Genomic DNA, 12,418 nt, shown 5'->3' on the forward strand with positions numbered 1-12,418 from the left:
CCGGCGCCGCCGCCCCGCGCCCAAGGTCAGCCCCGCCGCCGCCGCTGCCACCGCAGGTACGCGCGGGGATTGCGCGGGGGCGGCCGGGCGGGGAGAGCCGCGGCGTCACCGGGGAGGGAAGGGAAGGGAGAGGAAAGGACGGGAAGGGCAGGGCGAGAGGAGGAGGGCCGGCTCCCCGCGGAGGGCCGCGCTCCGGCGCGCCCGGCGCTCGTATTTAAAGTGTGCCCGGGGGCGGCGGGGCGCTGCGCGGAGCCGCTCCCGGAGCAGCGCGCCCGCCCCGGCAGCCAGGGGGGAACGAGGGAGGAGGAGGAGGAGGAGGAGCGGCGGGAGGAGGGATCCTGGCAAGTTCACTTTGGTACCAAGTGGCAGGCGGGCTGCGGAGCTCGGACGGGCGATGGAGAAGGATGAGATCCACCTGCGCAGGCTGCCGGCCGCCGCGCCCTGGGGACCGCGTAAGTCTCGGCCGCCGCCGCCGCCGCTGCGCTGGGGAAGGTGCGGGATGGGGGCGCGCTCCTGCCCGGCCGGGGACGGGCTCAGCGCCCCGGCTGCCCCGATAAGGGATTTATTATTAGCGTTTCATCGACTATTTTTAAAAATCCCGAAATAATCGGCGCGGAGTACCGGTGAAATGAAATAGCTCGTCTCCCACCTCCCGCTTTCCCCCCCTCCCGCCCCCCGAAGCGTAAAGCAGTGTAAAGTCCTTTTAACCTATATTAATATCATAATTAAAAGCTCGTCTAACGGCGGGAAGCCAATCTAATTATGAAAAATTGCCGGAGTACGAAGTATATGTGACAAATCCTTGAGTTGATGATTGCTGTTAATTCACACCGTGCTGAGGAAGACGAGCTGAAAAAAAAAAAAAAAACAACTTGCTAAATGAAATGGATCTGTCTGAGATTATCAGTAATGTTTTTACAGAACTGACTAAATCATGTAGCTCGCTATCATTAACTAATGTGCTCAGCAAAATAAATTATCTATATTGGAAGGGGAAAATACATTCCTTGGCTGAGAAGTTGCAGAATGTTTGGAGCCAAAGAGCAGATCGTTTAAATGGTAGGGGGTGGGAATTTCCTTGGCTTCCCTCTAGAAATAAATCACGGCTGGGTGTCTGTGTGCATGCATGTGCACCCACATGCGCATTTATATAAAATCTCTGTATAGAAAACCTTCGTGCACACGCGCTGGGACACAAATTTTGCAAGCACTATTTACTGGGCGCATTTTTTCTACCAGCTTGGAGACAATAAAACCAGAACCGAGATGCTAACCAGGAACATGCTGGAACACTTCTGATTATCCGGCTGAATTGTATACAAATGAAGTAAATTTAGCATGGCACCATTTATAAATTCCATGCTTTACAATCAAAATTCCAAATCTAGCTGTTTGCAGCTAAGAATAGCGCGGGGAGCCCTTTTCTTTACTCCCACTTTTTGGATTCCCACGAAAACCATTATCCTAGAGCCTGCTCATTAAATAGCCAAATATTTCACTGGAGTTCAGCCCATTTCTAGAAGAAATGCTGTTTACTCATCAATCCTAAGCTGGCCAGAGCACTCAGAATTTAAACTTTTTTCTTTCATGTCTGGCACAAAACAGGTGGGCTTTATATCTTTATAAGGAGCAGGGGACAGGGTTTCTGCATGACACTGGTTGTCCTGCCTTAACTTCTTCCTGGAAATAAGGAGCTCCATCTTTGCACAACTGCAGTGGAAGGCAGGTAGATCATGGGAAGCTGAAGTGTTGTGGCAGTACATTAACAGAGATATCAGTGAGAGGCATAAATGGTGAAATGGCACTAGGAACTACCATTACTCATGGGGCAGGCGGCAATTGATCATGAGGTAATCGCAGCAATAGGGTGGTGGTGAGAGTCCTGAGAAATCCTTTGAGTGACTTTTTATCTTTGAGAAGCAGAGTCTTTTACAGTGACATTATTTAATTTAGTGAATCACCCCTTAGCAGCATGAACAATTCATTGATGAGTTCAAGGAGCAGTGTTGTTCTCGGCAGCGTGTGTTTGTATTTCTGTTGATAACCTATCCAAAAGAGCTTGTTTGTAAAAGCTGTTTCTCAAACAAAGCTCCTGTCTAATGACATAGCAGCATTTGTGGTACAAATTCACTTTGTGACTTGCTGTGAAGTCACATCCTTGAAGTTTTTGCACTCAAAAAAAAATCCTCCTGCAGACAGCAAAGGAAACCTGCTCGTTGCAAGGAGTTAGGAAAAAGTTGAGCACAGTGAAGGGATGATGTAGGACAGGAAAGCAAAAGGGAAGCTGTGCTCCCCTGAGCTCTGGGTCGATACTATCTGTTGCCTAAATCCAAAGTACTGTTTCAGTTATCACTACCAAGGAGAAAAGTGAGCTCAGCACATTATTTTTGGCCCTGTCGGTGGCATGAAAGGACAGGTGTCCCAAGCTACATCTGTGCCCTGAGGAGCCGGGCTCCGCAGCTGATGCCTGCCAGATTATTATGGTGCCCACTCCTTCTCTGTGCATGGGGGAATTAATGAGTGCATCTGGTGAGGATGGGGTGAGGGTCACAACTGGGGTGGGCTCTGGGGCAAGGCAGGGGCATGTTGGCTCCTTAAAGGACTGTGGTGATATCCTGTCACTGCACAGAAAAGCTTGGAGGCACCGGGACAAGTGCCTGGGACTAAGCCCAGCTTTAGAAAGTCAAGTCTTTACCCCTTAACCTTTCAGCAGTCAAAAATCCCCTGAGCAAACATCTGCCCCCTTTGGAAACAAACTTAAATGCTGTCAGATGAGCACCCCCAAAAATGAAATGTTTCTTCTTCTCTTCTCTGAAAGACCTTGTTCAGCCCAGAGCTGGGAGTTCTAGCATGTCTCCACAGGTTTCTGGTGTGTACAGCCCTGCTTCCCCTGGTAGCACTGCAGCTCTTTCCATTAACAGTGAAAATGATGGAGTATATTAAGCTAATAATTAATCAGAGATGACAAGGGACTAATAACTGTATTGATTTAATTAGGACTTCTTCTCCAGATCTGTAACTTGCAGTCATGCACATCATGAACTTAATATTTTAATTTCTCGTAATAACTTATTAATTCCTGGGGTGAGCGCACATGCGGCCAGGGCAGCGGCTCTGACTTGGTGCAGGCACGTGCCAGGGGAAGCATTCCCTGTCCTGCCCCAGGCTGGCAGCCCCTGGGAGCTCTGACAGGGCACCAGGGTGTGGGGAACAGGGCATGGTGGAGCCAGGTGTGGTGGATGTGCTGCGAGGAAGGTGGGGAGCCCTGGGGCCACATGCTGGGGCTGCATGCGTGCGTGATGTGAAACATGGGGGAGAGCAATGTGCCAAAACAGAAGGCTGGCAGCAGAGTAGCCCTGGGAAGCAGCAGTGTTTGTTGGCATGGGGAAGGGAAAAATGTCCCTTTTGACTCGAATTGCACCCTTTGGGTTCTGGCAGTTTTGAGAAAAGGAAACGCTTGGGGATGTGCTGTGGTTGGAAAACAAGGCTCACTTTTAATTAGGGTCACTTTGGGGAGAGGAAGAAAGGAAGGGGCTGTGACAGGCTTGAAAAGCTTGAGGACTTTACTGTGTGAAAGGCTGATGAAAGCCAAGTTTGGCCCCACTCCTATTTTATTGGGGATACTTGGCATTAACTGGGTTGGGTTTGGCATCTTACACAGCTGGATCCTGGGTGAGATCCTCTGGGATCTTATCCCTAACCAGAAACCTCTCCAGCAGGAAGGAGCTGTTCTCACCAAGATCATAGTGCTGAAGAGCTGCTTGTATCACACTGTACAGCAAGGTCTGTGGCTCCTGGGGGAAGAGACACAGAGCTCAGCAGCCTGCTCCCTCTTGTCCAGGTACTCGGCAATCTCTGCCCCGTGCCTTCGGAAGGCTGACTCCTCTGCTAATACCCACGTTTGCCACAGAGGGCAGTCAGCACTGGGATGAGATCTGGGAAGCCTGTCCAAAGTGCTTAGCAGTGCCCTCAAGCAGGTTGATTGGGAATTGGAAGTATCCACACTGACAAAACTTGCATTTCATGTAGAAATTGTTGGGTCACGACGTAGGTGCACCACTGGCTCAGTGAGCTCCAGGAATGGAAGTCACCACTCTCCTTATTTCTTGTGAGTGTTTTCAGGGATTCTGACAAAACCCTTCTGCTCACAGCCTCACATTTTATTACACAAAAGCCAAGTCAGCAGAGTGGGATGAAAGAGCTCTGTGTGATTTCTGAGACTGCAGAAGGTGTTCAGCTGGCACGGCGTTATTCACCTCCCCGACCTCACCCATGTTTGCAGCCAAGCTGGAGATCAGGACAAGACTTGTAGTTCTGTCATAGATACAAATCCCAAGGGGAGGGGGCTTTACAAATGACAAATTTTCAGGGGTTGGCAGCTTTGCTGGGGCCCTGTCACGGGGTTATTTTCAGTGGTGCTAAGTCATCTTGTGCCAGCTGCTAGATGTGAGCAATGCCACTAACACTGCGCCGCTTTGTTCTGGTGCTTTGAGAAGAGCACAGAGATAGTGGTGTCTCCATTGTTCCTGCGAGGTAATTTATGGTCAGTGTGGGCCTTTTAGCAACAACCACAATGTCTGTGGGGCTCAGGATGTGCAGGAAGCAGAGCTCCTCTGCTGGCCTGCATTAGTCACCAGGCTGCGTCCTGGGCGAGCCCGCATGCCCTCGGGGAAATAGACTCTTATTTATTTGGTTTAGCCTTTGATTTGTATCCCTCATCCCTCTGTTTCTGAAAGTAGTACTACATCCTGGTGGGAGGGCCAGCCCTTCTCCCTGCCCCCTAACCTCCCTGCATCCTCCAGCCTTTCTCTGCAGCAGCTGAACCGTGTCCCTGCTCCGTCCTCACCTCGCCTTTGTTCCGTGCCCTTTGTGCTGCTCCGTGTGCTCCACGTTCCAGCTTGCTTTGCTCTTTCCAGTGCCTTGTCCCTGCCTCTCCTCTGTGGCTGGCCCACATGCCAGTGTTTGCTGTCTTCTTCAGACTCCCACAGCTCACATTTTTTGGACCTTCTGCTGGCAGTCTGTCCTTCCAGCCATTACAGAAACTCTTTCCAGATTTGAACTGATGGAAAGATAGCAGTAACACCAGACCCAGTGCCATTCCTCTTTAATATCTTTGCCTGCTTACCTTATCTACATATCTGATTTATTCTTGGCAGCTCTCTATCTGTGCAAGGACCTGGATGTACATTCTTGTTCCTATCAGTGGTATATTAATAATGTATACAATTACGGAGATGGCCTTTCAGACTGCAGCTCCGAAAGGCAGAACCTTTTTCTTTTTTCAAACTGACACAAACACCTATGACTTTTTCCACACAACTGTAAGTGCTCTGAGGGAGTTTTAAAACCTGAACTCTGTTATGAAAAGCCTAAATGGTTAGCAGGCACTAACTGCTCTTTTCATATCCTATACATTTTTGGACTTCTATCGTGACATTAGTGATCCACAACAATCTGAGTTATGTATTCCTGGCTCCCAGTCGTGCTGGTTTACCTCTCCATTTGTATCCTGATGAGTACAGACTAAAACAAGAAAAATCTCTGTTTTCTAAACATGTTGCAAAATATTTGGTGCCCCTTGTACATCTTCATTGACGTCAGCTGACATCCTGCTTGCAGAACAAGCTTGCAATGTGCACTAGGGATCTGTGTGCTGATAAGTAAGGTTTACTAAGAGAAAATGTGCCAGGGAGAGAGAAATACATTTCACAGCATTCAATTAGTGAAAAAAGGGAAAAGTCTAGCGACTAAATTACATTTTCAGAGCTGATTCAGGACACACTGTTAAAAATTGAATAGGAAAAGTGAGCAGATAGTGACTTCAGTGACATCATGGAGGTAAAATAATGAACTCTGAATACATTTTAAAACTCTACTTTTCAACATGATACTGTAGGAGTTCTATAAGAAGTGGAAAGGGAGCCAAGGTGGAAGTTTCAGGACTGAGCATCATTCAAAGTTGTAGGGTTTTTACTACTTTGAAGTAAGGGTTGTTAATGACACTTGTCCAGAGCAGCTCTAACAGTCAGAGAAAAACCTCCTGAGTATTTGTGTCTGAACATTTGCACTTTGGCATCTTGGCTGCCCACACACCACACGACATGTCAGTGAGCGTGCCTTGCAATTCTTCCTGGATTTTGGAAGGCAAAGATTTCAAAATATGGTGTGACTTTATGATTGTGGTATGACTGTCCAGAAAAAAAATAACTTCTGCAGGCCACAAGAGATGGAAGCTTTTATGCAAATCCTGTTAAATTCAACCACGAGTGCGGCGCGGCGCTGTTGGCCCCAAAAGGTTTCCACTGTTGGATTGGTGCTGTTTTGGGAAAACCAGCGAGAGGAGGGGAAGCAAGGGGTGTGTGGGTGTCCTGAGTTCATGCAGTGTTTGGGAGTTGAGCATCCAGATCCAGATTTAATCACCTCTTTGGTTTTGATTAGCAGCGCCACGGTCACAGAATCCCAGGGTGGTGTGGGTTGGAAAGGGCCTTAAAGATCATCATGTTCCACCCCCTGCCAGGGGCAGAGACATCTTCCACTATCCCAGGTTGCTCCAAGCCCTGTCCAGCCTGGTCTTGGACACTTCCAGGGATGGAGCAGCCATAGATTCTCTGGGAATCTGCTTCAGGACCTCACCACCCTCACAGAGAACAATTCCTTCCCAATATCCCATCTGAATCTGCCCTCCCTTTTGAAGCCATTCCCCTTGTCCTGGCACTCTAGGCCCTTGTCCAAAGTCCCTCTCCAGCTGTCCTGGAGCCCCTTTAGGCAGTGGAAGAAGCTCTAAAGTCTCTCCAAATCCTTCTCTTCTCCAGGCTGAGCAGCCCCAGCTCTCCCAGCCTGGCTCCATAGATGGCTCCAGCCCTTGGGGCATCTCCATGGCCTCCTCTGGAGTTGCTCCAGCACATCCACATCCTTTCCATGTTGGGGCCCCAGAGCAGAGGGGAAGCATCCCCTCCCTCACCCTGCTTACCACGCTGATTTTGGGGCAGCCCAATACATGTTTGGCTCTTTGGGCTGCCAGCACACCTTGACAGCTCAAGCTGGGCTTCCCTTCAGCCAGCAGCCACGAGTCCCCTCCTCAGGGCTGCTCTCAGTCCATTCCCTGTACCTGGGGATTGCCCCAGCTGGGTACAGGACCTTGGGCTGTCCATCTGGACCTTGGGATGTTTTCCTTGGTGTTTGACCTGCTGTGGGCACTGCTGATGGGAGCTGTGTGGACAGCACTCACTCACCTTCCTATTCATTTCCTATTTGTGGTGGACCAGCTGGTGCCAAGGTGCATCTGGAGGGAGGAATCTACAGCAGGAGCACTGGGAGGGGGAGACCAAGCAGCTGTAGGCTGTGTGGGGACAGCCCCCTTTCCTGCTAGTGGGAATTACTCCATTATTGTCTGTATCCTCTGTTCCTGGCATGGAGTCTGGGACTGGTCTAAAGAAGGCAAATGCTTCTCTGTGAGTAGTCTGAATGCTGGTATGTGGTCAGCAAACCCCATCCAGATGCTTGTATCTCGCTGCAAACTTTTGGATGTTCTTCTTCTTCTGATGAATGGCAAGAACAGGTTTCTAAAAATAAATTAATGGTTTTCCCTTTTTACTTCCTGTGACTTAATATACTTTATTTATCTATATAGCTACTAGTCATCATCATTCTTCAGCTCACAAGAGTATAAACAGAAATGAGCCTGAGTCACAGAGTAAGGATGTGGAGCCAGGCTTTTTCCAGGATTTTCGCCAGGTGTGGGAGTTGCAGCTCTGGGGTCAGTGAGGGAGAGGGCTGGCTCTGGGCTTGTGCCTCAGGGGTCTCACACATGGCATGGGCAGCATGCAGGGGAAAGCTGTTTCTGCATCTGCCTCCAGTATGGTAAGACCTTGCAGTTCTGTGCAAAGAGTTAAAAAAAAAATCCTTCAAAGTGGAATTCTTAAGGTTAATTGATCACTAAAGTAATAAAAGTGAGATTCCAGTCAATTATTCCTCTCACACTGTCCCTAAGGTTCATCAGACCAACATCCAAAGCAACACTTACTCTTCTTTAATCAGCTCAAGCAATGTATATTCACAAATTTCTTCTCCTAGGGCACGCAGTCAGTTCATCATGCTTCTGCCCCAGACCAACCATAAATTTGAATTAAACAGATCTGAAAATAAATTACTGTTATCAGGAATTTTAGGTAGAGGTCTCCTTTGGGTGAAATTTAAGGCTGCCTCTGTACAACAGTAGCAGGAGATGCTGTAATTTTGTTCACTCATTAAAAATGGTGAGTAATCTAAGTTGAAACATGCTGAGCATCATTTCCTTTGCCAGGATATATCTTGGGAGTACTTCTCTTAGTGGCAAACAGAATAATGAAGAGTGAGTGTCCACATACTCCATGTTTTTTATAATCAGCATAACTGATTGTACAGAGGGTGTGGATTGAGTAATCCTTAACTTTCATTTCAAGGTTTTTGGGGTTTTGGGTATCAGCACTGTACCAGCAGGGTTTTGTTTGCAGGCTGCCACAATTCGTCTTTCAGGGTTTAGCATTGGCCATAGGGACATAGATTTGAGATGTTATTTCATCTTTGAATCTTTATTGCTGTCAATAACCCATTTGCCAGAAAGCTGAGGCCAGCTGAAGGCACCAGAGAGCAGCTTGAGGTGCCTTGCCAGGACACACTTCAGCTCACAGGGAAAACTCCTCTCCCTCTGCTGTGGATTTCACATTCTGCCAGTTTGGAGAAATATTTGACTTCGTGTGCCCTGAGGTGTTAGATGATGTTTGGGCTTTTGGAATAGGAACAGATCCTGTTTCTGAACAATTGTACTCAAGGATACACAGGAGAGCCTCCTTTAACTCCCAGCTTAAGAGGCTGAACACCAAAATCATGACCCAGCCCTTTTGAATATGCTTTAGAAGGTATTTCTGTATCCACAGATCTTGGAGGACTTCACAAACTTTAGGGAGACATTGTGATAGCCCACCACTCCATTTGCATTGCATTCAAGTTGCAGAACTTCTGGCATATGAAAAGAATGAAAATGTTGAATTTATGGGTTTGACAGGCAACACAGAACAAGAACTGTCATTTCAGTTCGCTTGAAATGGATCCAGCTGAGAGAAGAGAACATTTGTCCAGGGTGAGACCCTGTGCACTGTGTAGGGGAAGGAGAAGCAGAGTGCTCTGTGTCTGGCCCAGATCACACAGGGTGAAACTGTTCTAGGTGCTCCTTTCTTCAGAAATGGAGTTTGAACTGCCAAACTTATTCACCCTGCTGCTTACTTTGTAGGGGACTGAGGAGTGCCATCGCACTGTAAAAATTAAATAGCTCAAAATAAATTAAATATAAAATAAATATAAAATTCAATAACTCAAAATTAAATATCTTATTTTGTAAATTTGCAGCTGATCATTTTCTTTTGAGAATGAATCTGCTCTCTCAAACCTGCTGAAAATAATGACAAGTCATTGGCAGCAAAAGAAATTGTCTCTGTTCTTATAGTGCCATAATGACTTGTCTCTTGTGTGTTGTGATAAAGTATTTTTGATTAATCTTAACCATTTAAGCCCATCTGACAATATAAATGAATAGCTGGATAATGAAAACCAAAGACCATCTACTAATTATCAGAGGAAGAGCAGAAACAGGTTTTGGTTTAGATTTTAAACATTGTTTCATACCAGAGGCATAGAAATCAAATCTAAGCCTTTTAAAGCTAATAGTTCCTAAATGGCAGATGAAATAATTCAATTTTTAAAACTTCTCTTTGTAGCATCTTGCTGAGAAGCTCTCAGTTAAAAGAACCAGATTACCATTTCCAAAACAAGATCTCTGTTGCCTTGATAACACAAATTAACAAAAGCTTTCCTTTTTCTCCCTCTTCAGTAGATTTTCTCAGAATAGCTCCTGGGGGCTGTGTCCTGCAATTCCTCGTGCCCTCTGGCCCTCATCCAGAGAAGCACTTAAGTGTACAAATAGCCCTGGTTTTGGTGGCAAGTGGGCGGCTGGGCAGGCGACTGTCCCATGTGCCTTGTGTCCATGTCTCTGTGTCCCAGGGAACCTGCAGCAGCTTCCCACCCTCCACAGCGCTTTCTCCACCTGGCAGGAGCAGCATTTGACACCCCAGCCCTGCCCCTTCACTCTCTGTGCATCTGTGGCAGGGTTTTTAAGGATTCTTTAGCTGAAGATCTCTGCCTTTCGGGGAGCTTCTCATCAGCTCTGCTCCAGCGGAGGCTTTGCCGTCCCGTTTGGAAGCAATGTCTAATGGTAGCTGAGGATTTCACCTTCTCATCAGTCACAGCACTGAGTCTTTAAAGCAAAACCCAGCTGAAGCAGTTCCTGGGAGCTTGTGATTGATTTCAGTCCAGCAATTACTGGGTATTGACTGACTTGAGCGGGTTTTCCGCCAGGAGCAGAGTGGTTTGCGGGAAGTTTCATGTTTTTTCCTGTGGCAGATAAACTCAGGGACCCTATAAACATATTTCAACCTCAATGTGAACTGATCTGATGTTAAAAAGAAAAAAAAAAAGCTTTTAAATCCCACGTATTGTATGTGTGTAGTCATTTAATAACGTAAGTAGGCAAATAAATACTTTTCATGACCAGATTATTACAGGGGAGTGTCTTTCCCCTGAAGTATGGTGTTGCTGTCAGAGCAAAACAGGGAGCTAATTCCAGCTTTCACCCCTTTTTGAGTGCTCTTTCTATTTCTTCACACCACATTTTTCTTGCCACTGCTTTCTTTGTTACTTTGTTACTTAAAAAAAAAAAATTAAGATTCAAAGGAAGGAGAAGAGAGGATATTAGAGAAACAAAGACCAAAATGGGTAGATAAAATGTTTCAGCTAGCCACAGGCAGGAAATCTGAGCTCCTCTGGAACCTGAATGAGTCCTGGAGCAGCCCCCTTATTTTTATATATTTATTTCCCTGTTTAACTGTTCTGCCTGCTTTTCCCACGTTATCATCAAAGCAGCCCCAGAAGGGACAGTTGTGAAACAGAAACTATCTGTGAGCAGAGGAACAAAAACAGAGCTTTTGTTAAGCCTGGTTTTAGCAAAAACAAACAGCTTTAATTGCCGCAAGTGTTTGCAAATGTTGCTGTTCTCTTCTAAGTGTGTTTTAATATGGGAGGGGAAATAGGGAAAGGCAATTTTCCATATTATATTATATTATATTATATTATATTATATTATATTATATTATATTATATTATATTATATTATATTATATTATATTATATCCCTATATGGTGGCAGCTCCATCTCATTGAAACTTGGATTGAGCCAGTGATGGTGGTTTCTCCCTCTTCCTACCCTGTGCCCTGGCCAGACTGCAGATAGGTTTGCAGCACTGAAGGAAAAAATAGTTCCTTCCCCTGGTTCACATGAACTACTTTGAACTGGAGCAGATGTGGATGTACAGAACTGTCTGCTCACAGCGACTGTTCCATTTATAACCACGGGTTTTCTATTCAGGTCTCTTTATCATTTTAACTTATTTTCTGTTTCCACATGCTTTTCCACAATAAAATATTCTTAACTAAATGGGTTTTCAGCTCAAATCCAAAGCCTTTGCCAGTACTATTCCTTGCTTGAACGTACAGTGCCAGCATTATTGATCAGTGACTTTTTGCTGACAGTGGTGCCCAGTGGAGGAAAGGTTGAGTTTGGGCTTGTGGGATTTGTAAGATGGGGTTCAGAATATCAGTTCATTCCCAAATCAGGGCAAAATCTAGAGTCTGATGGTATCAAAATCTTGCAAGAGGTGTTTGTAATATCCAGCTTCCAAATGGTGTTTCTGTTGATTTTCTGCTTTGTTGAACTGTGTTTGACTCTGGTGTACAAAATAAGTTTGTGTGCAGCCCAGACCAGAATGGTTCCAGTGAGTACAGATAAGAGGTTTGGATTCAACCACAAAAATTCAGTCGATGATGTTGGGTTTGCTTTGTGTTTTCCATGAACTCGTACTCCAGGGTATGTTCATTCACTGTTTGATTTGATTAAATGCTCAATAATTAATTCTGCCAATGCTCTGCTGAGCAAGGGGTGAGTCCTGCAGTTTGCACAGGAATGTCCTGGGATGAAGAAGAGACGAAGTAAGAGATTAAATCACTATTGGTATTTGAGTAAAACCGATCAGTTTTGCCTCTCCAGTTCTGTGCTCACTTGAGCGGACCATGTGGCCTTTATTACAAGACCAGGAATTCATTTTTTTTTAGAGTTATTTCAGTTTGTTCTCTGGTTTTTCTATGGAAACAGCCAGTTGTTTGTACATTGGAGACATGTACGTGTGTCAAGTTCTTTGTTTTAGTTCATTGCTCTCGGTTGACACGGAAAACAAGACTTTCATCAAAGCTGTGGAGACAGATAGGATTTTAATCCAAACCATATTAAAAGGCAAAACCCTCTGTGACCAGGCTTTTCTTAAGGTTCAGCTTT

General features: G+C 46.0%; 1 protein-coding gene across 1 annotated transcript in view; it reads left to right on the forward strand.

The window, feature by feature from the left end:
• The first annotated feature begins 337 nt into the window (after positions 1–337).
• The window catches only part of ANO1 (anoctamin 1), a 71,582-nt gene continuing 59,501 nt past the window's right edge, over positions 338–12,418 (forward strand). The window contains exon 1 of the mRNA XM_054634967.2: positions 338–452. Within this exon, the coding sequence (XP_054490942.2) occupies positions 395–452 (58 nt within the window). The 5' untranslated portion in view covers positions 338–394. The remainder of the gene's footprint in view (positions 453–12,418) is intronic.

This window comes from Agelaius phoeniceus, chromosome 6, assembly GCF_051311805.1.
Source record: "Agelaius phoeniceus isolate bAgePho1 chromosome 6, bAgePho1.hap1, whole genome shotgun sequence".
Lineage (NCBI taxonomy): Eukaryota > Metazoa > Chordata > Aves > Passeriformes > Icteridae > Agelaius > Agelaius phoeniceus.